Raw genomic sequence first — 27,870 nt, forward strand, 5'->3', positions numbered from 1 at the left:
GGGCTGGTCTCCTTTGCGTGTGCACAGGTTCGAGAAGCGGACACGGGTCAACGGACGCTCTGAGCCAGGCCTTGCATTGGAGCCAGTGAGCGGAGATGGACCCATCTCACGGGGCACTCACTGTCTGCCCGGCACTGTGCCAGGCACTGAGCCAGGTGCTAGAGCTCACAGGTACACTAAGGAGGCAGGGAGGGTGAGAATACTAACTCTGCCACTTCACTGCTGGGTGACCCTGGGCAAGCTACTTAACCTCTCTGAGCCTCAGTTTCTTCACCAAGAAAATGGGAGTAACAATGATGGCTACCCCAGACAGTAAATTAGGAGGCATACAAGACACTGCCTGAAGGTGCCTAGGTTCTCTGATCAGAAGGAATTTTTTTCTCTCAGAGTTTTAGGTGCATGTGGGTCTACTGGAACCCCAGGAATGTGGATTCCTAACAGGGGCTTGTCTCAGGACAGAGACAGTTAAAAGTGAAAGAAAAATACTGGGATCACCACACCCCCACCCACCAGGCTCTCAGTCTTGCAAGATGCCCCATTCCTGGTTCTCCTGCCAGAAGACAGAGTTTTTCTTAGAGCTTATTCTGTTTTCATTCACTTCACTTCACTTCCAGGATTTGGGTTATGCTAAAGTTTAACCCAGGAGAAAAACAAACAAACAAGCCAGAAAACTCACAGCTATTCCAGTCATCCTTTGCATTTGGATTTCCCTCCCCAGTCCACTTCTTAGGATTGACTTTCCAGAGTCCTCAGATAGCGGCTTTATGTATTCTGTCCAAGCTTTTTAATTCTCATCCGTGGGAGAGGTAAGGTGGAGTGTGCTCACACTCTCTTAGCTGGATCCAGGAAGTCCTATAATTGGGTTTGGTATAACACATTCAGTGACCTTGTTAAACTCACTTACTAATGCTCACAAGTTGTTCACAAATTTAAAAAAGCAACTTTTAATGCAAAAATCTCTTCAGTGTGAAGAGCAGCAATTTGTTTCCTCCAATCTTTCTATCGTTTTCTTGCCTTACCGAAGGGGTTGGCAAACTTTTTCTGTAAGGGCCAGATAGTACATATTTTAGGCTTTGCCGGCCATATGGTTTCTGTTGCAACTACTCAGATCTTCATTGTAGTGTGAAAGCAGCTATAGATAATACATAAATGAATGGGCATGGCTGTGTTCCTGTAATATTTTCTGTACACAAACAGGTGGGAGGGAAGCACTTCCGGAACGACAGAGTAAGGACTTCCAAAAATACGCTACTTTATAAAAGCAATGAAAATGCTGGCAAAACCTGTCAAAATCAACTTTTTCATGGCTCTAGAAATTAACCAAAGGCTTTCAACACTTGAGCAGTGTTTTATTTTGCTTTGTTTTTTTTACCTTATATGGCCAAATCCCAGTCAGAACAGCAAGCTTTGTGAAGTGTGAACTTGCCTTATTCCCATTTCCCTTTTCACAGCTCCACTGTAGGTTTTGAAAAGCAACAGCCTCACAACTATGGTGGTTGTGAAAACCAGTAGCCCAGCAGCTACTAGAAGGGAAAGAAAAGGTTTGGAGCTTCCCCAAAACCCCACGGCCAGAGAATTGTCACTGTTTGACCTGTCGGGCAGCTCCCTGAAAAGCTGCGTTCTCAGGGATTGTCTTTTATTTGACCTCAGTCTTTGCTCTGTGTGCCCTAGCTCCAGGGCCTTTGTCAAAAACAATCAGCTGCGGGCTTCCCTGGTGGCGCGGTGGTTGGGAGTCCGCCTGCTGATGCAGGGGTCGTGGGTTCGTGCCCCGGTCCGGGAGGATCTCACATTCCGCGGAGCGGCTGGGCCCGTGAGCCACGGCCGCTGAGCCTGCGCGTCTGGAGCCTGTGCTCCGCAGCGGGAGGAGCCATAGCGGTGAGAGAGGCCCGCGTACCGCAAAAAAACAATCAGCTGTAATTGTTTAACTTTGTAGCTGCCTGAAGTGGCACCAGTTGGGGCTAAAGAAAATATTAAAAGGAAAAGCTGGCAAATGAGATGTCCGTAGGGGGCTTTGAAAAGCTCCAACATATTCTTGGGTTGCTTGAAGGCCATATGCACGTGCATAACTCTGCACACGCCCAGGAAAGACCTGTGACGGACCTAATTTCTCACCTCTGGCTGACCTTGAGGCTCTGCACAATCAGGAAGTGAAAGCTAAGGCTAGAGCATTGAAGGTATGCCCCATCACATATACAAAGCCCCTCAACAAAGGCTGGAAGACTTACTGGTTTGAAGGGTTTAAGGAAATCTCTATCTAATCATTAGCTGACCACTAAGCTAACTGAGCAGAAACTTCAGTGGCCAAACACAGCAAAGAACGCAGATTTTGCAGAATTAGTTCAGGAAAGTCACTGAAGAAATAAACGGTAGCAGCAATAATAAAAACAAACCCTTGGCAAATGGTGTTGCATGGGAGGGGGGAGATCTGATTTCCAGATTTGCCTCATCATATTCTTTTAAATGTCCAGTTTTCAACAAAAATTCATGAGACCTGCAAAGACACAGGAAGGTATGGCCCATTCACAGGAAACTGTTCCTGAGGAAGCCTAAACACTGGACTTACTAGACAAAGACTTTATTTATTTTTTAAAATTTTTAATATTTTTGTTGCATTTCTTTTATTTATTTATTTCTTTACTTATTTTTATTTAGTTTTGACTGCCTTGGGTCTTCGTTGCTGCGCACGGGCTTTCTCTAGTTGCGATGAGCGGGGGTTACTCTTTGTTCCGGTGCGCAGACTTCTCACTGCGGTGGCTTCTCTTGTTGTGGAGCACGGGCTGTAGGCACGAAGCTTCAGTAGTTGTGGCACGCGGGCTCAGTAGTTGTGGCTCGCAGGCTCTAGAGCACAGGCTCTAGTCATTGTGGCGCACGGGCTTAGCTGCTCCGCGGCATGTGGGATCTTCTTGAACCAGGGCTCAAACCCGTGTCCCCTGAATTGGCAGGTGGATTCTTAACCACTGCGCCACCAGGGAAGGCCTAGACAAAGTCTTTAAATACACTGTTATAAATATGTGCAAAGAACTAAAGGAAACCAGGTCTAAAGAATTAAAGGAACAACACTCGTAACCAACTGAACCTAAACAGACAACTACAGAGCACTCCAAGCAACATCAGAACCCATATTCTTCTCAAGTGCACGTGGAATCATATGTTGGAATCTGCAGTTGGAATCATATGTTAGGCCATAAAACAAGACTAAATAAATTTAAAAGGAATGAAATCATACAGCATGTGTTCTCCTGTCTCAACAGAACGAAATTAGAAATCCATAGCAGAAGTATACTTGTGGAATAATATGTGGAAATTAACTAACACACTCTTAAATAACTAATGGGTCAAAGAAGAAATCACAAGGAAATTAGAAAATACTTTGAGATGAATAAAAATGAAAACACAATATACCCAAACATGTGAGATGCAGCTAAAGCAGTGCTGAGAGGGAGTGTTATAGTTCTAATTGCCTATATTTAAACAGAATAAAGGTTTCAAACCAATAACCTAAATTTTTACCTTATAGGAATACAACAGAGAAAAAACAAAACACAAAGCTTGGTTCTTTGAAAAGATCAGAAAATTTGACAAGCCTTTCGGTAGACTGACCAAGAAAAAAAGAGAGAAGACTCAAATTACTAAAATCAGAAATGAAAATGGGGACATTATTACTGACTTTACAGAAATAAAAAGGATTATAAGAGAATACCAGGAATAAGTGTATGCCAGAAATTATATAACCTAGATGAAATGGACAAATTTCCAGCAATCACCAATCTGGGTGACTGTATTTTTCTAGTCTAATTACTCTGGGTAGAATCTCCAGTACAATGTTTAATATAAGTGGTGAGAGAGGAAAATCTCATTGGTGTTTCACTGGGCATTTCTTTGATTACCAGCGAAGGTGAATATTTTAAAATATGTTTCTTGCCTTTTTAAATTTCTTCTTTTGTGCATTTCTTTTTAGCCATTTTTCTATTGGAACATTCATTTTTATTTATTTGTAATTGCTTTTTTTAAAGTTTATTTATTTATTTATTATTTATTTTTGGCTGCGTTGGGCCTCTGTTGCTGTGCACGGGCTTTCTCTAGCTGCGGGGAGCGGGGGCTACTCTTCGATGCGGTGCGCGGGCTTCTCACTGTGGTGGCTTCTCTTGTTGCGGAACACAGGCTCTAGGAGCGCAGGCTTCAGTAGTTGTGGTGTGCGGGCTTCAGTATTTGTGGCATGCGGACTCAGTAGTTGTGGTGCACAGGCTTAGTTGCTCCGCAGCATGTGGGATATTCCCAGACCAGGGCCCAAACCTGTGTCTCCTGCTTGGCAGACAGATTCTTAACCGCTGCACCACCAGGCAAGTCCTGTAATTGCTTTTTATATATGACCCTTTGTCATATTTGTTGCAACTGTCTTAGCCTTATTTGTAGTTCCCCAATAAATTTAATTAAAAGGTTCTCTAAAACACAAAGAGATTTAAATTTTATGTATTAAATTCTGCCTATCTCATTCTTTTTTCCACTGCTTTTATGTTTAGAAGTCTTTAGTCACCCCAAGATCAAATATTTGTCTATAATTTCTTCTAGTTTTTTTTATAATTTCCCTTTTTACATCTAATTCTTTAAATCCTCTGGAATTTATATTGAAGTATGGTGTGAAGGAAAAAGCTAATTTTATTTCTTTCCAAATAGCTAAGCAAATGTCCTGGCATAATTTATTGAATAATCTGTTCTTTCCCCACAGATTTGCAATGCAACCTCAGTAAGTTGAGATGCGGTGATCACCTTGGCAACGGGACTGCGTTAAAAGCATTTGTTCTCACCCAGTGGAGGGCTGGTGCCCAGCAGGGCTCAGTCTGGCCTCACTGCACATCTTCCCTAATTAAGATGCACTTTTTGGTTTTGCCTTTTTTAAAAAACAAAATTCTCCTTTTATAGCCATGATGCCAAAGGAAAATTAAGGCCAAGGTCCTTTCACGTCTGATCTGTTATGAGCTGGGCCTGCCAGAGTAGTTGGAGCATGAGGGGGCGGGGCATGGACGGTGGGGTGAGAAAGTGGAGAGTGATATACTCCTGATACATCCTGAGGACCTGGATGGATGTCATCAAGGTCCTTGAAAAGCTGGAGGGCGGGGATGAGAATACAACTATGATGTAAAACAAAGCAGAGACTTCCGCTGTTGGCCCAGAGGAGCCCAGCTTGGGGCCCCAAGCATTCCCTCCCCTCCTGGGAAGGCAGCTTCTGCCACCAACAGGCAGCAAAGCCCACACTGCCCGTTCTCTGGGGTTCTGGCCTTAGGTTCCCAGAGTTCTCCTTCCCTGTCAGGTATCTGTGCCCAGGCTGGAGGGGATGAGACCTGGACCTGAGTTCATTTGCCAAGAGCAGGAGAAGGAGTCCTCCTCTGGGGAGGTGCCAGGGAGCCTGAGCCCTGGAGTGGAGACCGTGAAGATGCTTGATAACAACGCTGAATGTTGGGTGACCGCAAAGCCACCTGCTGTGAGAAGAGAGTGAGCAAGAGGCCATGGCAAGGGGATTCCCTGGTGGCGCAGTGTTTGAGAGTCCGCCTGCCGATGCAGGGGACGTGGGTTCGTGCCCTGATCTGGGAAGATCGCACATGCCGCGGAGCGGCTGGGCCCGTGAGCCATGGCCGCTGAGCCTGCGCGTCCGGAGCCTGTGCTCCGCAACGGGAGAGGCCGCAACAGTGAGAGGCCCGCGTACCGCAAAAAAAAAAAAAAAAAAAAAAAAAAAGGCCATGGCAAGCTACAGTGGGAAAATGCAGAAGCCGTGGTGGGAAGATGCAGAAGCCATGGTGGGAACACGCAGAAGCCGTGGTGGGAACACGCAGAAGCCGTGGTGGGAACACGTAGAAGCCACGAGCAGGCAGAAGCCTTGAGGCTGGAGACAGACGACAAATCGTGGTGGGAGGAGGGATGGACACGCGGCAGAGCCATGAGAATCGGCAACCTCACCCCCCCCCGCCCCCCCCCCCCCCCCCCCCCCCCCCCCCCCCCCGCTGCAGAGGTCCCCAGGGCTGACTCAGATCCGGCGCTATTCCCTTGGGGCCTGCCCCTGTTCACGCCCCTATCCTTTGGGTCCCCTGCTGTCCCTGAAGCCTTGCGATAAGCTCTGTTACTCTCGGAGGCACTTGGAATGGGTTCATCATGCTTATAAGCAAAGCAGCCCCTATCACAGTCAGTGTGAGGGGCCCCAGCCTGGTGCCCTTGGCCTTCCACTTGGCACAGCTGTAGGCAGTGCTGGTGGCCCTGGGTCTCCAGGCTTAATTAACCACCCACCCCCTTCCTCTTCTCCCTGAGGACCCGGGTACCGAGGCCTGTAGAGCCCAGGTCCAGGCATCCTTCCTCTCGCGCCCTCCCTTCCCCTCCTCAACCAGCGACAGAGGACGGTCTGAAGGCCTGGCCCCTGAAGAGCCAGCATCTCCTCCCGCCTCACACGCAGCAGGAGCATCCTTTGGGTGAGAGCCCTGACGCCCGAGATCACAGCTTCCCAGCCCTGTGCTGCAGGTGGGCTCCAGGTAGTCTCAGGTGGCGGCCCTTGGAGGCTACCAGGGTGGTGCCGGGACAGCCAGAGACCCCAGGCTGGGCACGTTGCTGGGTGCAGCTCTGCCTGTTTACCCCGAGTGCTGTGCAAATAATATCCTGTTCCCTGTGAGCCGTGTCGTGAGAAAGATCGGGAAGATCTGCTCCAGGTGAGGGCCGAGCAGCTGCACTTCAGGAGTGACCGGGCCTGACGGCTGCTCTTCCAGCTCACCCACTGGCGCCCGGCCCCACCAGCGTTCTTGCCGCGCCAGGAATCTGGTAAAGAGAGAGGACAGTGCCTCGGGCAGAGAGGGTGAGAGATTCTGGCCCCCAAGTCCTACAGAATCTTCGCAGATCAAACCTCAGGGTTTGGCTGAGATTTCTGGAATGTGTCAGTCCTACAGAGGGGCTTTCAGAGCGGCCAGGGACCTTACAGGTCATTGTAGCGGTTAAGCATATAGGTTCTTGTTTTGCCACAAAGAGAAATGAAGCCCTGATACAGCCACAACACGGATGAGCCTTGAAATCATCATACTACGTGAAACACAAAAGTGTCTGATTCCATGTCTATGAAATGTCCAGAGCAGGTAACTCCATAGAGACAGAAAGTAGATCAGTGGTTGCCTAGGGTTGGGGGGGCAGGAGGACTGCGGGGTATCACTAAATGATACGGGATTTCTTTAGGCGATGGTTGCACAGCTCTGAATATACTAAAACCCCCTGAATTGTACGCTTGGAATGGGGGAGTTGAATGGCATGTGAATTATTGCTTGATTTTAAAAAGCTCAATTACAAAAAGGGGGGTGTAGGCTGCAAGGTGAGGTGGCCTGGGTTCAAATCCTTGCCCCACGACTTGGTACCTGGGGCAAGTCACTTAACCTCCTGGTGCCTGGATTTGATCACCTGCAACAAATGAAGATGACAAATCCTGGGGCTGGCGTGGGGACTGAATGAGTCAACGCACATGACGGGCTCGGCGTGGCGCCTGACCGGCGGCAGCAGCTGCTCTTACTAGTTCAGTGAAGAAGCCCTTTGCTGGACAAGGAAAACGGAAGCCCCGAGAGGTTAAGTGACTTGCCCAAGGTCACTGTCATAGACTGAAGAACGGCCCCCAAGTGTATGTCCAAGTCCCAATTGCGGAACTTCTGAGCATGACACTATTTGGAAAGAGAGTCTCTGTGGATGGGATTAAGTCAAGGATCTTGAGATGAAGAGATCATCCTGGATTACCCAGTGACCAGCGTCCTTATGAGAGACACATAGACGACAAGACAGACATAGGAGAGAAGGCCGTGAAGACAGGGACAGAGGTTGGATTGATGGAGTCAGGAGCCAAAGGGACGCCTGGGGCCACTAGAAGCTGGTAAAGGCAAAAATGGATTCTCCCCTGGAGACGTCGGAGGGCGCACAACCCCGCGGACACGTTGATTTCAGATTCCAGCCTCCAGAACCGTGGAGGATACGTTTCTGGCAACCTGTTAACGCAGCCTCGGGAAACTGGTCCGGTCGCTCAGCCTGTGGGAGCAAAGAGCCAGACTTGATTCTAATTATCACTTGATTTTTTTTAACATCTTTGTTGGAGTATAATTGCTTTACAATGGTGTGTTAGTTTCTCTTTATAACAAAGTGAAGCAGTTATACATATACATATGTCCCCATATCTCTTCCCTCTTGCGTCTCCCTCCCTCCCACCCTCCCTATCCCACCCCTCCAGGTGGTCACAAAGCACCGAGCCGATCTCCCTGTGCTATGCGGCTGCTTCCCACTAGCTATCTATTTTACGTTTGGTAGTGTATATATGTCCATGCCACTCTCTCGCTTTGTCCCAGCTTACCCTTCCCCCCCGCATATCCTCAAGTCCATTCTCTAGTAGGTCTTTGTCTTTATTCCTGTCTTACCCCTTGTTTCTTCATGACATTTTTTTTCCTTAAATTCCATATATATGTGTTAGCATACGGTATTTGTCTTTCTCTTTCTGACTTACTTCACTCTGTATGACAGACTCTAGGTTCAAGTTGTATTTATGTGAATAAAAACCAGCTTCAACCCCAGATACCATGAGAGTTCCGGAGGCGGGTTCTGTGGGGACACTGAGGCCGGGTTATCACTTGCCCATCAATGTGTCACACACCCATCAATACGGGGGAGGGGGAGACCAGGACGTGTGAGCCCAGCTGGCTCCTTCGGGACACACTGGCTCATTAGATTCACCAGCCCCCGCCTGAGAAAGTATTTAATTTGCCTTTTACAATGCACCAACTGCATGTTAATTAACTGGTAATTGAAAGTTATAGGTGGCATTAGAATTTATTAATAACATTGGAAATAAATCTCCCTGGAATTCACGTAATTGCAAATCTCATGAAATTCTCTTTTTTTATAGTCCATAAAACAGGTCTGGCAGAGAGGTGCTCCAGAAACCTCGAGATAGTTGGGATTGCAGGTGTGGGATTGCCAGTGGGGAGGAGGCTTCTGTCTGACCTAGGACCGTCTTGGATGCCCACCTGGCCCCCTACCCACCACCTCGGTCACTGCCTCTGGGGTCTGGGAAGGAGTCCCTCTCCTTTGTGAATGTCCCGTGACTCACTGCAGTGACCAGAGCTGGGCACTGGGGATGCACGTGTGACCCTGCCCACAAGAGGATCACAGCCGAGTGAGTGACGTGGGGTGGGGGGTGGAGCTGTGAGGGTGTCTTGTTGATCCAGGGAGGTGAGGGCTTGTGCTGGGGGACCCCAGTAGCACCTGGACCACCTCTGGCTGGGGCCCAGGGCCAGAGTTAGGTAGTTCCTGTCCATCCAGCAGGAGAATCACCCCCTGTGTGTCTTTGGGACATGCCAAGTGCAGGACGAGAAGAATGTGCCCCCAAGTGCCCTTCCCCCCAGCCTGGAGGGGGCCAACCTCACCCAGTGCATTCTGGGAAAAGAGATACAGGTGACCTCTGAACCCCTGGGGGTCAGGCGAGTGTCTGATTAATTTCCAGCCTCACCCTGATTCCCTCCTGGTCCCAGGAAACAGGTCACCATGTTCTCTTGAGTTCCAATCCCAAGGCGGTGCAGCAGGAAACGTGGGGTCCTATTGGAGTGCCCGAGAGGAACCCCAGCCTGGGCTCACCAGGGCTTCTGGCCCACTTCTCAGCTTTTGACCATGACCATCCAGCACCTCCATCCGGCTCCCCATCCCAAGGCAGCACGTCAGCTGTGAATTTCTGCCTGAGGTCAGGATGTGCCCCGAGCAGCGGCAAAGCGTACCCCCTCAGCCCTGGCTCTTGCCATCAGCTTCTCATTGCCGCATCGGGAGAGATGCTAAAAATATTTTATGATCCGTATGGCACAGGATCCCACCCATCAGAACAGGTCCTCTTCCTAGCACTGGAGCGGGGTCCTAGATTCTGGGGAGGCTACGGGAGGGGTGGGATGGTGGGGGGCACGTGAGGAGCTGGGTCCGTCAGCACAGGGGTGTTTCGATATTTTAACTACAGGTTTCGCTGCCCCAGTGGGAGCTACTGAAGATCAGCCCAGCCCGAGTCCCCTCCACGCTCACTGTGGCCACCACATCCGGGCAGTTGCCAGAGTCACCATCTGACCAAGGGGATCCTGAATTTCTGCTTTGGCTGGTGGCTGACTAAGGGGTCTGGCGGGGGTCCCTGGGTATGAGTTCAGGAGCTGCAACCAGGTCCCACACCTGCCCTGCCCAGGAGACCCTGGGGACCCGCCCACGGAAAGGGGGGCCTGAGCCGGGGCCCTGCCTGAGCCTGTGCCCTTCAGATCCTTGCTTCCCTGGGCTCAGCTAGGCAGGAGGGTGAGGAGAAGAGGGTCCTGCAGACTAGGGCTGCTCAGGATTCTGGGGGAGGTGGGTCTGGAAGGGAAGGTGTTAGTAAAGAGCTCTCAGTCCCTGTCGTGGTTTGATCCGGACACTGGGGCACAGGAGAGAAGTGTGTGCAGGAGGCATTGCCTGGAGGGAGGCTGGGTGTGCCCTGAGGCTGGCTGGAGGAATAGAGCAGGCTTGGGGGAGGAGACAGGGAAGGGAGTGAGGGGAGGCGAGGCCAGGGGGTCGGCCTGAGCCAATTCTCCCTCCTTAACCCCCTGGGTGGACCCTGCAGGCAGGGCTGGAGTTAGGAGCTCAGAGATGCCCATCCCCTGCACTGGGCTGACCCTCATGGACCCCGTCCCCAGGAGCTGCAGGGAGAGGGGCAGTTTCAGGCAGAGGAGGGTGCCTGGCCCTGGAAGCCCAGTCATGGATCCTAGGGGCGCTCTGAGCAACGCACCCCACCATCTGAATCCATCTTGGGACCTGCAGGCTGAACAGGTTAGGGTTTCCACACATCAGCACAAAGACGCTCATGGTCACGACAGAACCAAGGACCAGAGGGACACAGCCCAGCTGTCAGGCTGCAGGGGTCAGAGGAGGTGATGCGTCTGAGGCCTTTGCCCAAAGCCAAGAGCTGTGCTCCCGGTGGGGCTGTAAGTGCCGGACGCCCCAGGCACCCCCTGCTCTCCCACGTCCTGCAAGCACCAAGTGCTGGCCTTGCGGGGCACCAGCACCCAGACTGCACAGAGACGAGACCAGGTGGTGGGTCTCTTCTGCAGCCGGCAGCCAGGAGGCTAGAGGCCCGGATGGTGGTACCAGGTTGCAGAGCCCAGGCTGGGGACCAGAAACAAGGGAGCCACTGCAGATTCACGATCAAGGGGGGATGCTGCCAGGCTCGCTTTTCAGAAAGATCGATCTACCATCCAGACGGAGGGGAGAGGCCAGATGGACAGTGAAAACCGGCCACGGCAGCCCATCCCCTCCGGGTCAGCTTCTCCCCCTCCAGTGTTTAGGGTCCTCCAAGACCTGGCCCCTGGCGTCTACTTCAGTCTCCTGCGGGAATTCTGTCTGCTGTCATCTACCTCTGCCCTTTGCTCACGCTTGCCCAGCCCGGCAGTGCTGTCCCTTGGTCTCTTGGTGGACGTGAACTCCACTCTTCCTTCTAGAACCACTCGCTGGGAGGCTGTGCAGGGCACAGCTCCCCTGACCTCTCCAGGTCCACGAATCCTGGTGCCCTGGCCCCGTCCGACACCCCGCAGGCTTGGCCTGTCCGCCCTGCTGGCACGAGCCCCCCCTTGGACGTTGGTTCCCTCCTGAACCCCTTCTGCTCCCAGTGGCTCTGAGATGGGCCTGGGAGCACCTGGACATCCAGTCCTGGGGGCAGGGTCACTCCAGACTCTGCCAGCCCCCAACCCAGGCCTGCCCCGGAAAGTGCAGGGTCCAGGGCCAGGGTACAAAGGGAGGCATCGTACGTCTGAATATTTAAAACTTATACGCTCAGCTAATCAACTGTTAAAGAAAAGAAACTCTACACTCCTACTGTGACAAACAGCCTTTAGAAGGACCAGGAAGGCCAGGTTGATTTCAGGTTGTGACCTTGCAGAGTTCTGCACTGGCCCGTGACGGCCCGGGCAGAGCCAGGCCCTTGCCCTTTGACCCATCCCACGCCGCCCACGTTCTTCTGTTTGCACTGAGGGCCTTTGTGTGTGCACGTGGGCACCCACTCTGCCCGCCTGTGCTCAGTCTACACCTCCCCACCTCCAAGCAGCAGCCCCTGATCTAAGGATGCTGACGCCTGTGGGGTCTGTCCTTGAGACATTCAGGCTGGGGGCCGCTGGGGCAGCAGATTTGGGGTCCTGGGTAAGGCAGGACGATCTCTCTTAGGGCCCCCCGTCTGCCGCTGCCTCAGCGAGAACGAGATGCCTCGTGTCCTGCTTCACTAAGGGGTGGGGGAGCTTAGCTTGTCAGATGGCATCGGTCCTCGCGTAGCCCCAGGAGGTGCACTGCTCCATGAATGAGGCTTCACCCCACAAAGGGGGGGTGCTCTGGGCAGAGAGGGCTGCACTGTCACTAGATGTGGGCCTCCCGGGGACGGCCTCCTGCAGCACCGGCGGGTCACCGCGGCCGGGCTCGGCAGCAGCCGTCATAGGTGCTCTTGCTGGGTAATGGGGTGGGTGTCCCCATCTGGGGGAAGGCATTCCTTTATTAAGAAACTGACGTCTCATCTGGGCCAGGCCCTCGGCGGGGGCGTGGGCGAGGGAGGTGGGCTGGGAGGATGGAAGTCAGCCAGACCCAGCCCTGCTGTGAGCGAGCCTGCGGGGTGCCAGCTCGGGGCGGGCGAGGATATTCTAGGGAGACAGTGTGGGGCCGGGGGCAGGGGGCACCAAGCCCGAAGCTTCCGGCTGGGAACACAGGGTCTTGCAACGGGAAGGGGGCTGCCATCAGAGCAGGGCTCCCCTGGGTCCCCTCATGTGCGGTGGGGTGGTCCCAGCAAGGGTGAGCTCCGGCTGGACACGGCCTGCAGGAGGCCCCGGGTGGCATTCAGCCAGTCCCCCACCTCGGCTGAGGGCTCAGGGGAAGGTCCGAGACGCTGGGCCCCCAAGTGGACGAAAATGTCCAGGACCCCAGGCCCGGGGCAGGAGCATGGTGGGTAGGGGTCCCTCCGCCCAGAGCCCCGAGCCCTCCCCACTTCACTCTCCATCTAGCAAAGCTGGGCCCAGGCCCAGCCCAGATGCAGCGCTGCTGGGTAGAGGGTGGGGAGCCTCTGAGGGGCTCCCCTCGCTCTCCCAACCCCCCGTGGGGCTCCCGGGGGGCAGAGCCAGGCCTCCCTGCCTCAGGGCCTTGTGGTCCCTTTGGCTCCCGGGGGCTCCCGTCGGACACCCCTGGGGCTGGGCCCGGCCGAAGCTGACCCGGCACAGCCAGCCTCCCCAGAAGCCGCCGCCACAGGACACCAGAGCACAGCGGGGAGAGCACCTTTATTGTCGGAGGGTTACAGGTTTCCCGCCGCCTCTGACCGCCCCTCCGTGAAGACAGGCCTGCAGGAAGCCACGTCTTGGCTCCCACACGGCCAGCCCTGCCTCAAGGGGGGCAGTCGAGGCCTCAAGGGCAGGGAGAGGTTACCAGGGCCCGGAGGAACCAGGCCACAGCCTCCCCGGTGCAACAAGGGCAGTGGGGACGAGTCGCTCCTGCCACGAGGGGAGATGCACCTGGGGCGGCGCCAGCACCTGTGAATGTCTGAGTTTGCGGCCGTCGCTGAGACAGCGAGAGGAGCACGAGGGCCAGCCCAGGGCACAGGGGACCCGGGCCGGAGAGGCCTCGAGCGCTGTGGCCTTGAGAGCTGCTCTGGGGCACCGGGGACCTGGGTGTCTGCTGTGGAGCCTGGCTGGGAGCACAGCGCCGAGGGTGGGAGCATCTCTCTCCAGCAGGGCCTGGGAATCAGGCAGCAATCCCTCTTCCTCCTTGGGACATAGGACTTGCCGTGTAACGCAGAAGTGGCCAACCCTGTGGCTTCCCAGAGAGCCTGGGAGAGGGCGGGGCTGCAGGGATGGCCCCTGGAGGTGCACACTTGCATTAAATCCTCCCTCCTCCCAGCTCAACGGGGTCAGAGAGATTGGGATGCGGCGGTGGGCAATGCCAATTCAGTTTGAGGGTCCTTGCACCCCAACGCTCCTCTCTCACGGTCTCCAAGTCCTCGTGACTGTTTCGGGTTTATTCAAGGTCTCCCTGGCCTCCGAGAGTAGCTACAGGCCAAGCTGCTCCCCAACCCGTGGAGCAGACCCCGAGCCCAGGCAGGGGAGTCGAGGGAGGAGGCCCAGGGCCCCCGCTGTCTCGTGCTGGGCAGGGCCCTGCCCTCCTTCCCAGCTGGAACCTCAGGAGCCGCCCGGCCCGACACCCGCCCTGAGTTTCCCCGTGAAGAGGGGAAGCTGGCAGGGTAGAGAGAACATGGGTTCAAACCCTGCCCCAGCCATCCCTGGTCTGGGGACCTTGGGCAGGTGAGTCATCCTCTCCAAGCCTCTGTCCCCCGTGTAAAGTCGGGATAACAAGCCTACCTCCTAAGGGTTAAATGAGACAATGTAGGGAAGCTCCTCGGACAGGCCCGAACGACGCAGGGACCCAGTAAATGATGAGTATGACGACTATTCTCACAGCCCGCCCGGCCCACCAGACCCCGTCTCCAGCAGGGAGTGCAGGTGAGGAGGGAAGGGACCAGGGCAGGGCTCTGGCCTCGGGCCCCTGCCCCTGGAGCTGCCATCTGTCCCCAAGGCCCCCAGCCCCCAGGAGCCAGTGTTCCTGACGATCGTCCAGGCCTGGAGCCCGGTCCCACTCGGGGAGTCCTTAGGTGCCAGTGGCTGCACAGGCCCCGGGGCTGGGTCTCTGGCGGAGTCGGGGCTTGTCCTGGAGCGCTGGCCTCTTACTTCCCGCCGCTGGCCCGGCCAGCGCTCCTCTGCCCAGGGTCGGGGCCAAGCAGGGCAGCCAGGGAGCCGTCGGGTGGGGGGCCACCACGCTTCATCTTGAGGTTGGCTTTCAGAGCGGCGTCCTGGCCGGAGCCCCCGTCAGGGGAGGCCAGGGGATCTGGAAGGAGAGCAGGAGGGTGGGCTTGCGCAGGGCCTTGGGAGCAAGCAAAGCACCTTCACTTCCAGCCCCGCCAGCAACGGAAGCTCTGTGCCCAGTGAGGACACGACAAAGCAGCAGCTGGCTTCTACTCCTCACGCATCCATTCACTCACTCACTCATTCATCCATTCATTCGTACACTCATTCATTCATTCATCCACTCATCCAGGCGCTCATTTCATTCATTCTCCCATTTGCTCATCTATCCATTCACCAATTCACTCATTCATCCACTCATTCATCCATTCTTCAACACACGCTAACCAGGGCCAGGCTCCAGGCCCTGCAGAAGTGCTAGGGAGAGTCATGGAAACCTCACGCCATAAGGGAACAGAAGGTTCAGCAGAGAGAGCTTGGTGGGGAGACAGGAAGGCGGCTTCAGGGAGGAAGAGATCCCAGGGCAGGTCCCGAAGCGGGAGCTGGTGCCCAGGAGGCCAAGGGACCAGCCTGAGCAAAGGTGCCAAGGTGGGAAAGGGCCTGGGGTAACCGGATGACGGCTGTGTGTCACTGGACACCAGGTCATGCTGGGGAGGGACTTGGGACCTGGATGTCGGTCACGGGCAGCAGGGAGCCACGGAGGGTCCTTGAGCGGGGGTGGGACAGGGCCAGACTGGCAGCCAAGTGAGCGGCCACTGGGGCAGGGAGAGCAGGCGCCAGAGGCAGCACCACGAGGGTGGCAGGGAGGCGGAACAGGGGGCATTCGGACTCGGCGGCCGCCTGTGGGCCTGCCTGTCCCCAGGTCCTGGTCACCACGCACCGTGGATTCCAATCATGTGCTCCAGGATGAGGACTCTCTCGGCCAGGATCTTCAGCGCCTCCCGCAGCTGCTGCACCCCCTCGCCCTGGGGGGTGGGAGGAGGCAGCCAAGGTCAGGGCCATCCCGCCTCAGTGTACTGTCCCAGCCCTCCCCACGCCCGCCACTTCCCTCCTGCCACTTCCCTCCTCCCAACAGCCATCACAGGGCGGACATCCCGGCGCCAGGGCTGGGGTTCGAATTACTATTCAGAGACACGGAACTTGACGCACAGAGAGGGTAACCAGAGTCCTGTGGCCACACAGCCTGGAAATGGCCGACCGGGGCTTCACACCCAGACCTGTCTGCCTCCAGCCTGGGCTCGTCCTGCTCCCATGGCTGCCTGCTGCTTCCTCTGTGTGCCCTTCTTTCCGGAAAATACTCTGCTGTGGGCAGAGCACCTAGTACGGGCCCACGGGTCGGGGGTGCTTTGCCTGTCTCCTTCCTGGCACTGCCCACCCGAGAGATTTCCAGGGTGGTCACCCGGGCGAGAAAAAGAGAGGGCAGAGCCACGGCTTCTGGGAAGCCAGCAGGAGGACGCGATGATGGCATGTCTGCGTTTCTGGGAGCCAGCCTACACACGGGCGAAGGACCTCGTGTGTCGAGACACGTGAATGAGCTGATTAATCGAGAAGACAGGTGACAAGGCCACTTTGAAATAAAAAGTGATGGTGGAGAGACAAGGCCCCGCCCTGGATTCAGCAGCAAACAGGCATCTTTGGCTGGTAGAACATGACAGCTCTGTCATGACATTCAGATTAAGTTAGCTTAAAACAAAAGAAAACCAAAAGCAGGCTACTGAGTTGCAAGAGAGAGGCCTTCCCACCACAGGCCGTGAGAAGCCGGGCTGTGGGTGGCGTCTGGGATGGGGGTGTCCCAGCTAGGAGCAGGCGGTCCAGGCCCCCTCTGTCAGGACCCGACTAAGCCTCAGTCCCTGGGCCACAGGACGCACGCCGATGAGATGGACCAGGGGAAGTCGTGGGTATCCTCTCTGTCTCCCCATCACAAGTGACCCCCGCATCCACATCTTCCTCCCACTGCCTCCTGTGCCCACCACGGTTGCCCTGATTCCAGCCTCTTCCCCCTTCTCCAGTCCCGCAAGGACCTCTGGAATGTCCCCTGGCCCCAGCTTCACCTCTCCAGCCCAGCCCGCCTCCCGCAGCCGTCCACCTCCAACCTCTGCAGATACTCCCACCCCCGGCTTAGAACCTCCCTCAGCTCACTCAGCTGTGTGCCCACTGAGCTGGCCAGCCCGCTGAGCCCTGACACTCCCACGGGACTCATTCTCAGCTTGCAAGACCTCCCCTGCTGGCCCTACTGCCTCCGCCCCCTTTATCCATCACCCTGGTCCCCAGCCTCCTCTCCTGGTCCCAGAAGGCGTGGCTCCCCACAGCCATGCTCGCACTCCATCTGTGCCCCCTCCCCATCCCTTCTTGCCCTGGCCCCTGTGTGCTCCCAACCTCACTCTTTCATCGTCCTCTCCCACATCCGCATGCCCATGGATCCTTCAGTCCACCACAGCGACCTTGGGCACACCCGTGTGCCAGGTGCTGTCATGGGAGAGTCCTGTCCCTGGAGAGGGACGCCACGGCTTGAAGCCTCCTTAAAAGAAAGGTCTTTTCTGCAGGTTCGTGGTTCCTCCAGCCCTCTCCGGCAGGGTCTCCCCCCGACTCAGGTCCCAGGCCGGTCACCCGATCTGTGCTACCCCATTGCAGGCAACTTCACCCTGTGCTGCAGTCGCTATTCACTCAGCTGTCTCCCCCGCTGGGCTGGGACCCCATTCACCCCGTGACTGATGCCCGGCTCAGGGCTGACGGTGTCAGTCCAGCTCTGTTGGGTACCCGCTCTCCTGCTGAGACACAGCCAAAGGGCAGGAGGGAAGCACGGGCCCAGGGGCACAGTTACCTCGGCGGTAGCTTTCTCTTCCTCTTCCCCCTTCCCGTCAGGCTCGCCCTGGGAAGAAAGTCGTGCAGTCAATGATGGGTGTGGGGTGGGGCGCTTCTCCACCCTCTCCAGCTTCTCTCCCTGGGCACCCCTGCACAGCCCGGCACAGGGTTGATTTTAGGGGCTTAATTCTGTTTCTAGGGAGGGAGGAGTCAGGTTTGGAACCCCAGGAGCTCAGGGGTTGGCCCTTCTAGGGATCACATCCCCTGCACCTCAGGTCTCTGCTTCCCTGACTCTAAAATGGGGCCAGTAACCCCAGTAACATCAGCCTCACAATAACACCTAGGTGGCCACTTACTCCTGTGTGACCTTGAGCAAGTTACCTTACCTCTCTGTGCCTCGATTTTCCCATCTCCAAAATGGAGGTAATAATAGCCTCATAGAGCTATTAGGAGGATTAAATGAATCAATCTCAATAATAAGCTTGGAGAAGGCATGGCTTTGGAGGCTAACACTCTTGCATTTAAATCTTGGCTCTACCGTTGCCTAGCTGTGTGACCTTGGGCAAGTTGCTTAACCTCTCTGAGCCTTAGCTGCCAGTTCTGGCAAATAGGGAAAATAAAGCACTGTCTCATGGGGTCACTGTGAAGCTTAAACACGCTATGGATGAAGAGGGTTTCCACATAGAAGATGCTCAGCAAAGATCCACCCCTTTGCCCCCAGCCCCATGCTCCTGACATAAGACTTGGGCACGAAGGAGGTACCCACCTCCTTGGCCCTGGAGATAGGGGCTGAGACTCATGAATTCTTATTTCCAAGAGGAGAATTAGAGGTCAGCTATCTATGTCTCTATTCCTAGAAGGTTCAGAGAAGGCAAGGGACTCTGCAGGTCACACAGCACATTAACCCAGGGGCCTGGGCTCCCTGGAAGGGACCTCAGGACTCTCATCTAAGCCTTGCAACAGGAGGCTATTTCAGTCCTTACTTCATACGCTCAGCGAGGGGGCTCCCACCTCCCGAAGTCACCCCTTCTCAACTTGGGCAGCTGGCATTGCACCCAGGTTGCCCGTTTCTCTCCCCTGCCCCATCCTGGCTGGGCTGGATCCGGCCATGCCTGGGGAAGCTGGGGGGCTGAACTCAGCCAGGCCGCCTGGGGCAGACGCCCGCCCACCTGGTACCCTGGGCCTGTACCAGAGCCCATCGTCCTGGGGGTGGCCCATCCACACGGCCCCACACTTACAGGCTGCCCTGTCACGCCCCGCTCTCCAGCCAGGCCCTGTAGAAAATCAAACAAAGCAAATTAGGCTTTGCCTGCCCTTGACAACCTCTCAGTCCTCCGCTGGCCCTCCCCCTGCACTGGGCTCTGGAAATCTGAAAAATGGATGCGGGGAGGAGGGTGGCGCAGAGGAAACACGAAGGCCACAGCCGGGGGCCTCCCCGGTCCTGGCGCCCCCGCCACTGGCCTGTGAAATGGGGCAATGCCAAGCATGGTTATCACTCGGAGAAGGGGACCGGATGGCAAAGCACACATCCCCCCAGCACGCGAGAGAGGGGCCCTCAGAGAACGAGTGACAGCAACGGTGATCGTGAGGGTGCCTGCGTGGACTCCCCATCAGCGCTGATGCCCAGCCGGAAGGCTCCCCAGGGCCCCAGACCTGTGCATCCCGCCGTCCTCCAGCACCCTCCCCCGGCCAGCCAGGAGATGCCCCCCCTCAACTTCTCCAAAGTGGAACTCCCGGTTCCCCCCCCGACCCACCCCCACCCTGCAGTCTCTCCTCTCGGAAACGGAAACGGCTCCACGGTCCCGCAGCTGCTCCCACACACACCTTGGAGCTAACCTTCCCTTTCCCTCCCTCACCAAATTTATTCCATCAGCCAGACCTGTCAGGTTCACTTTCTAAGTATGTCTGTTCACGTTGCCATTTCCTCTGCGCTGCTGTGGCCTCCTCCCTGGTCTCCCTGCCCCACTGCCGCCTCCCCCGCCTTCCATCCCTCCCTCGATAGCCAGAGGGGCCTTGGAAAGCTGTAAATCAGGTCACGGACTCTCCCTCCCTGAACCCCGATGAGTCCCCTTTCTACTGTGACCCAAATCCACACATCAGCCCTGCAGGTGAGGCCCTGCCCACTTCCCCACCTCATCTCACCCCACGCTCTCCCCCGCTCAGTATGCGCCAGGCATTTCCCTGCTTCGAGACCTCTGCACCTGCCCTTCCCTCAACCAGGAATGCTCTTGGCATCTCTGTAGGACTTCCGGTTCCTCGGGTCTCAGTCGGAATGTCACCTCCTCCTATCTGTCACCCCCTCCTGTCACCATAGGTCCTTTCCCAGTTATTCTCTATCACGTCTGCCTCCTGCACTAGACTATCAGCTACCGGAGGGCAGGGATCCCCACGTCCTTGTTCCTGTGCCCAGTACAGTGTCTGGAGCAACTGAGGCCCCAGGACGTACATAGTTAATGAATAGCGTTCATTAAGGGTCTCCGAGGAGCCTGGCATTCTCCACCTGTTTTCCCCATTATTTCTCACAACGAACCTACCCAGAAGGGATTTTTATCCTCAGTTCACAGATGGGGAAACTGAGGCCCAGGGGCTCAGGGACTTGTTTAGGGCCACCTAGCTGGAAATTGGCAGAACCAGGCTTCAAACCCAGGGCTGTCCGTCCTACTCGAGAAAGTCGGGACCACATGGTCCCCTGTTATTGTCCCTTCTCGCTCTTCTTTGACCCCTGACTAGGAGACATCCCTCCCCACAGACCGCCAATTCTCAGAGGCCTCGACTCCTTGGCAAGGATGGAGACGGAGACTGGGTCATCAGACTGGCCCCACCATCCACCATGAAGCCACAGTCCAGCCCACCTCGTGGCCATTCTGACATTGTCAATACTGGGACGATGGAGCCTTGGAACCCAGCCCCATCCCTGCCGTGTAGGGGCCTCGGTGGGTCCTGGCAGTGGGTCCTGGAAGGGGGCTCTTCGACACCTGTTCAGTGGGGCCCTGGGGAGCCAGGGCCATGCCGGGCACTGTCTGGTGCCCCTGGCATCCCAGCCCTGGCTACAGACCCTCAGGTTTAAGGAAGGACCACCGCAAGGAGGAAAGGGGCCAAGATGCCGCCAGCCTGAAGACGCCCCAGGCTGGTGCCCGGTCACGCCGCCTCGAGCGGGGCTGGATGAGCAGCTCTGACTTGGTCCCCTTGAACCTGTTGGAAGCTTGCAGGCCCTGGGTCCCCACAAGGCTGCTGCGGGCACGGTCTGCACAGCCACCCAAGGCAGCCCTGCCTGCAAGGGCCTGGAAGACCCTAAAAATCAGCCAGCCGGCGGGATCAACCACCCCAAAGCACCCACTGCATTCTTGGCACTCTGCTGTCCTGCTGTGTGACTCTGGCGGGTGACAGAGTCTCTGAGCCTCCACCGCCCCATTGTTGCTGGGATAGAACGATGGGATCCCTTCGCATCGCTGACCTGCCCTGTCGCTGTGCGCCCTTCCCGAGAGAGTATCTGCCGGCCTTCCACGTGCCCCCCTCCCCCTCTTCCTGCCCTTTTGTCAGGGCTGAGCAGGCCCGGCCTGAAGGGAGGGGGGAGCCCCCAGCACCGCAGAAGCAGGAGAGACCACGCTGCTGGCACGGGGCTCCTGGCGCGTGGAGCTCGGCCAGACGCCCCCTGCCAAGCTCCTACAGTTCCCGGGGCCTCTCCGACCCTCACCGCAGTCCTGTCACTGTCACTGTCCTTCTCTCTCACCCGCGCCCACCCCTTCTCTCTGGGGCCTGGGCCTGTGGCAGGGAGCCTGAGGGGCCAGGAGGGTGCTCTGGGGCGCCCAGACCCCTGGTTAAGCTGGCCACCCCACCTGACTCAGGGGCAGATCAGGTCTGAGGGCCTCCTGTCCCCCCTGCAGCCACCCCCTCCCCCAGGCCCCGCCTGCCGGCCTGGTCTGTACCACACCCACCCTGGCTCTGCCCTATGCCGTGCACCCCACTGGCCCTTCTCCTCCACGCCGCATCCTCCTGGTGGGAAAACACGCGGGGAACAACAGAGAGAGATCAGGAGCCGTGGGACACGGGTTCTTTGACGTCTAGAACATGTGCTCTAGAGGGCTGGCCTGTGGCCCCGGGCTCCGGCTGTATCCTCGGCTGGCGTGGCTCGTGCCCTCCCTGTGTCTGGGGAATATTTGTCAAATGTCTAAAGGGATGAATGAATGTGTGGGACTCCTGAGGTCCCAGCACCCACAGGGCCAAGGCCCGGACCCACCTCCCTTGCAGTGGGAGGGGGGGCACCTCTCAGCCACTCCACCCCACCCGGGCCTGAGTTCCAGGGACCTCGGAGCCCTCGGTCTGGACGAGGCCCAGGGGAGGGGCTGCAGGAAGCTCCGTGCAGACATCCCCAGCCGCCACCCTTGCTGCCTCCACGTCCAGGACCCCCCCCCACGTGACCTCCCCCCAGGCCCCTGGGCCCCTGCGGCACAAGGCACATCCCCCCGGCAATTTATTTCTCTTTCACTCCCTGTGACAATCCACCAGGGAGGCCCTGTACACCCCGTCTTAGCAGCTGAGGAAGCCGGAGCCCAGAGAGGCTGCCTTTCTGCCCGAGGTCACACAGCTGGGAGGCAGAGCAAGCTGGGGTTCCGGGCCACACAGTCAGGCGTCAGAGTGGCCCCTGCACAGGCAGGTCTCCTTGAGGAGGGGCCACGGGCTGGGGTGGACGTTCTGTGATCCTGGCCCAGCTCCACCACACCCTCTGGACGACCTCAGGTGGCACCTGGGTCTCAGCTCACTTATGAACCAGGAGCCATGTTAGCACCTCCCTGGCGTAGGCGGAGTGGGCAGCAGATGGTCGCTGCTGCTAACAAAACCAGGACCCCACGCCTGCCTTCCTCTGGGGCCCGCCTGGACCCAGGTGGGGACCGGCCAGGTGGGCTGGCTCCTTCCTGAGCAACTGTGCTGGTAAGAAGCCTGGCTCCTCCTTTCCTGGCGAGACAATGTCTCCTCCCTTGCCAGAAATGGGAAAGACCTTACCTGGGATCCTGGTGCACCTGGGGGTCCAGGGGGACCATGTGGTCCAGGGGGACCTGCCGGCAGAGTCACAGATGGTCACCTGGGGCCAGAGAAGCCCGCTGCCCCCATCAGCTCCGGAGAGGACTTTCCCACCCTCCCACCCCAGTCCCTGCCCTGGGTCTGTCTCCATGGGCAGCAAAGGAAGGTGCGGTGAATGAATGGTGGGGGAGGGGGGCACCCGCTCCCTTGGCCTCCCCTGCCCACCGCCAGAGCGGAGAGCCCACCTCCACCCACTCTCCCTGCAGCCCTGACATCACAACCAGAGCCTCATCCTCGGGGCCACCCCGCAGCCCCTCCCCAGCCGGCTAGTCCCCCAGCAAATCTCGAGTCTCTCCCTCCTCGGGACCTCAGACCTGACCCCTCTGAAGCCATCCTTCTTACCTGGGTTACTGCTGCCTGACCATCTGCCTTCCACGCAGCCCCCCAGAGTGACCTTTCAAATAGGTCCCTCTCAGCCCAGCCTCCTCCACCTTCATCAGTCAGATACCCCCTTCTGGAAAGTTCCTCTGAATCTGTGCCTTTGCCGATGCTGTTGCTTCCTCCTGGAGCTTCTCCAACCGCTCCACACCCCAGCAAACTCTTTGCTACTAGTCTCAGGCTAAGCATCCCCTCCTCCAGGAAGCCTTCCAGGAACCTACCCCGCCTCTTCTCTAGGCAAAGCCCTGATAGACCAGCTGCCACCTCTGGCCACTGTCGGTTTGCATGCCTGCCCCCCACCACGGGCCAGGGAGTGCCCAGAGGGTCAGGCCAGGCCTGATGGGTGCAGCACAAGAAGTGGTGTTCCTGACTGAACTTCCCGAATGCTTGGAAGAGTGAGGCCTCCGTCCCCAGTGGCCGGCACAGGTCTGCGCCTCTTGGGCTGCTAGGCTGTACCAATGAGCCCCCGGCACGCTTAGGGAGGACCCGCAGGAAAGTACCCCTGGTGGGGTGACGATCTGGACTCAGTCTAGCTAAAGGACAAACACCCTCCCAGCTCACTCCCAAATACCACCTTTTAAATGGGGCCACCCCGGCCCAGCTGCTCGCCCAGCCCTGCTTTCTCAGACCCTGTGGGATTCACTGATAGTATGTGGGTGCCGTTCGCCTTCTCCACTAGAATGGAAGTACCATGAGGACGGGAATCTTTGTTTGGTTTATATAAGTATCCCAGGAACTTAGACCACTGCCCAGCTGAACAGTGCTCGGTGAACATTTCCTGAATTATGAGAGGGTGAATGAATGACAGAGAATGAGTGCCCGGGTCTGGAGCCCTAATCAAGAGGCCCCCCACCTGCCGGCCCCCAGGGCCTCTGTTGCTCGTTCATTCACAGGTAGAACCTGTCAGAGGAGACGTCCACACACCTGGGTGCCAGCCCCGCCCCACACTCCCCTCCTCCCCCAGCGAGGGTCCCATCCCGTCCCCTCCCCACACTCCCCTCCTCCCCCAGTGAGGGTCCCATCCAGTCCCCTCCCCACACTCCCCTCCTCCCCCAGTGAGGGTCCCATCCTGTCCCCTCCCCACACTCCCCTCCTCCCCCAGTGAGGGTCCCATCCCGTCCCCTCCCCACACTCCCCTCCTCCCCCAGTGAGGGTCCCATCCCGTCCCCTCCCCACACTCCCCTCCTCCCCCAGTGAGGGTCCCATCCCGTCCCCTCCCCACACTCCCCTCCTCCCCCAGCGAGGGTCCCATCCCATCCCCTCCCCACACTCCCCTCCTCCCCCAGTGAGGGTCCCATGCCATGCCCTCCCCCAGGGCCCTGCTCTCTGCCTGCAGGCCCAGGGCCTCCTGTCTCTTGTGGGCACCGCCCCACCAGCTCCCTGGGTCTCCCGCATGGCCCCCACACCGCCCGTGCAGACGCAGGCCTCCCCACACCCAGAGCATCCCTGCTCCGGCTCACACGAGGGCAGCCCGGGGCTGCATCATGTGGGTGTCAGGCCTTGTTCTGGCAGAAACACTGTGTCCAGTCCCGGGGGAGCTGCCGCCAGGAGCAAGAGGCCCCACCTCAAGCCACTGCTGGCTGGGGCAGACCCAGCGCCCTGCCAAGGCCATGACCCCCACCTGGGCCCCTCAAGGCCCCTTGGTCCAGGCCAAGCCCAGGAGGGGTTACCGGTGGAGACCAGCCTGTGCTGTTGCCCTCTGTGCTCACCTGGAGGGCCGGGGGGGCCCCGGGGCCCTGGGACGCCCGCCAGCACCGTGTCCACAGCGGCAGAGGCCAGCTGCGTGTCTGCATCTGCGGGAAGGGCAGAGCGGCCCGTGACCTGGGGGGCAGGGCCGGCGGGGTGGGGGGGCTAGAGCTGAGATCCCCCGGAGCCAGGGTGGGCATGCCCGGCCCCACCGGGCCTCACTGCAGCCCTGGTGAGCAGACGCCATTGCTCCCACGACTCAAGAGGAGCACACAGAGGCCAAATCAGAGGGCAGGGGAAGCCCCATGGGCTCCATTTAAAACACAAACTCCTTCCTGAACACTCCAGGCCCTTGACTCTGGCCCCACCTTGCTTACCACCCGGGCTGGACGCTCTTCCAGGGTCCACCCCACATACCCATCCTGACGTACCTGGCTAGCTCACTCCTGTGGGGCCTCCTCCAGGAAGCCCTCCCTGCCCACCCCTCTGAGCTGCAGGGCCCTGGACTGCCTCCATCAGGGCCTCAGAGCCGGGTGGAGTCTGTCTAGTGGCCTGGGTCTCTCCAGGGTGAGCCCCGTGTGACTTCACTCTGCCCTATTCTCAGAGCCAGGACCAGACAGCCAGGCTTGGAAATGTCTGGATGGGGGTGGCTGCCTCTGCCTCTCCCTCCACTCATGGAAGCCTGAAGAGCCCTTCCATAGGCTTCACGGCGGGTGGCCTCCTACAGGTGCTCAGTCCTGGCCAGCCAGGTGCCCCCACTGGGGCACCCCCCACTGTCCCCAAACATTCACACCTGGGTCTTCCAGGAAAGCTGCCCTCCCTGGAGGGCCCCAGGGCTGGGGAAGGAGGGTCCTGTCTGAGGAGGGCTCCCAGCACTAGACGTGGCAGGCGGGCAGTGCCAGGTGCAGGGCATCGTGCCCAGGCCAGGGCAGGCTGCAGCTCTCCTGGCCCAGGGATGCCGGCTGAGCCCTTAGACTCCCAAGGCACTTTACACGCATCATCCATTCTCCCCACTAGGGGGCACCACTGAGCCCACCGTGAGGGTGAGGCGGTTGGGTCGTCAGGGAGTTAACACTTTCTCCTGCCCCTGTACCCACTGAGGGCAGCCCAGGCCCCTCAGTCCCCTTGGAATGAGCCCCTCCCTCATGGCTGGGGGCTGTGTTTTTTCACCCCCAGAGCATCTCCATCAGGATGTATTACCACCCCTCCTCTACGGATGGGGAAACTGAGGCTCAGAGCGGGACACAGGTCTTAACGCTCAGGGGAGGGCTATGCTGCCGCGGGGCGGAGGGGGCAGAAGCACCAGGAGGAGGGGCTTGGGTTTCTCCGACAGCCGACAAAGCGGTCCCTGGGATGTCACCCATTCAGAATTTCAAGTCAATCCTGCTTCGTAAAACCCTTCCCACTCCCCAGGGCCCTTAACCAAAACGATGCCCGCCGTGGGCTGCCGGCCCCACCCGCACCCCCGTCCTCGGGGCCTCCCTGGAACCGCCCTCCCCGCGCGCTGGGGCGGCTGTGTGTGCTCAGAGGCGCCCTCTCGCGCTAGACTGTAGCCTCTGCAGGCAGGAGGCTGTTTTGCTCACGGCTGTACGAGGCGGGCGGGTAAAAAGAGTCCCACACGTCGTAGGTGATCAACACATGTCCAGTGGCCCACAGTGAGGGGGTTTGTGGAGAGGACACGGGGTAACGGATGACCCGAGGCCAGGCCAGAGAGCGGAGTGACCCGTGGGGGTCAGACCCCGGGGCCGGAGCTGAGCGTGGGTTGCCGCCCCACCCCGAGTCAGTGCCCCACTGGCGACCCCGCCCCCCACTTGGCAGAGCCAAGGCTCCCCTCACTGACAGTCCGCTTGCTTCATGGGGTCCTCTGGGGAGGGCTGGTCCCCCCGAAGACAGACTCAGGCCCGCCCTCCCGCCCCACCCCTCAGGCATGCCACTCACTGTCCTTGTCCGTCGGCGGCTGCAGGGAGTAGAGGACGCCTTGGGGGCCGTTTGGAGGGAGGCCTGGGCTGCCTGCTGGGCCGGGGGGGCCGGGGGGGCCGGGGCGCCCCATCTCTCCAGGAAGCCCACGGGGCCCTGGCGGTCCCAAGAGGCCTGCAGTGGGGAGGAGAGGAGTCACAGGAGGGCCGGGCCTCATGGCTGATGTAACAGAGACGAGAAGCAGACCCTGAAGGGGATGGGGCTGGCGAGGGCCGGTGGTGGCCTCCAGGCCCAGGGACACCCTGGAGGGCTCTTCCGGGAGCTAATAACATGACTTCCCCTACCCAGCCCAGTGCACAGGGGACCCGGGGCAGCTGGATGGGAGGTGAGGGAGGCAGGAGCCACAGAACCAGTGGGGGCTCCGGCCAGATGCCCTCTGCCCGCTCCAGGGACCTCAGCTCTGGGGAGGGGGCGCCGAGGGTGGCAGCCAGCCTGGGCCAGCCCTGTACCTGCCCTGACAGAGCCCAGGAGGAGCTGGGTGGTCTCTGGAGGTGTTGTTTACACGGCTGAGCACAACCCCCAGCCCCCAGGAGCCCCCCCGGAAACCTGCGCCCACAACTGCAGAAGCCTTCTCTTCCCACAGCCCGGGGCGAGACGGAGCCCTAAGTGCTTGGGGTGAGGCTGCCGTAAGGGGGGCAGGGGGAGGAAGTGGGCCTGGAGCCCCCCAAGACGGCAGTCATTAGCCCCAGCAAGAAAGGGGGTGTCTGGGATGCCTCGCCTGCTCAGACAGGGGAGAAACCCCAACTCCCTTCCCCCAGTGGACAGAGTCGGGTTGGGGCGTGTGGGGGTGTGTCCTTACCAGGAGGACCCGCTGGGCCCTTCTCTCCTGCCTGGCCCCGGTCACCTTTGGAGCCTGGGGGACCTGCAGGCCCTGGTGGTCCCGTCTGTCCCGGGGGCCCTGGGGATAGAATGAAATGAGGCCTGAGAACACTGTGGGCTGACCTGCGCCCCCCGTGGCTCCAGGCTTGACCACCTGGGCTGTCCGGTCAGACCTGCCTCCAGGAATCCGGCCCACCTGGGGCCCCCCACAATGGGCAAAGGGACCATCACTAGCTCACATCAGTCATTACAGCTTGCAAACCATTTTTGTTCCTATTAACTTCTATGATCTCAAGAGCTACTTGTGTCCCCA

General features: G+C 58.2%; 1 protein-coding gene across 1 annotated transcript in view; it reads right to left on the reverse strand.

The window, feature by feature from the left end:
• Nucleotides 1-14,737: 14,737 nt before the first annotated feature.
• COL26A1 (collagen type XXVI alpha 1 chain) overlaps nucleotides 14,738-27,870 on the reverse strand; it is a 174,893-nt gene continuing 161,760 nt past the window's right edge. Inside the window, exons 6-13 of the mRNA XM_060033158.1 lie at nucleotides 27,538-27,636; nucleotides 26,700-26,852; nucleotides 24,785-24,868; nucleotides 22,620-22,672; nucleotides 18,857-18,892; nucleotides 17,638-17,685; nucleotides 15,697-15,781; nucleotides 14,738-14,898 (exon numbers count right to left, since the gene is read on the reverse strand). Of these exons, the coding sequence (XP_059889141.1) occupies nucleotides 14,738-14,898; nucleotides 15,697-15,781; nucleotides 17,638-17,685; nucleotides 18,857-18,892; nucleotides 22,620-22,672; nucleotides 24,785-24,868; nucleotides 26,700-26,852; nucleotides 27,538-27,636 (719 nt within the window). The remainder of the gene's footprint in view (nucleotides 14,899-15,696; nucleotides 15,782-17,637; nucleotides 17,686-18,856; nucleotides 18,893-22,619; nucleotides 22,673-24,784; nucleotides 24,869-26,699; nucleotides 26,853-27,537; nucleotides 27,637-27,870) is intronic.

The sequence above is a fragment of the Delphinus delphis genome, chromosome 15 (genome assembly GCF_949987515.2).
Source record: "Delphinus delphis chromosome 15, mDelDel1.2, whole genome shotgun sequence".
Lineage (NCBI taxonomy): Eukaryota > Metazoa > Chordata > Mammalia > Artiodactyla > Delphinidae > Delphinus > Delphinus delphis.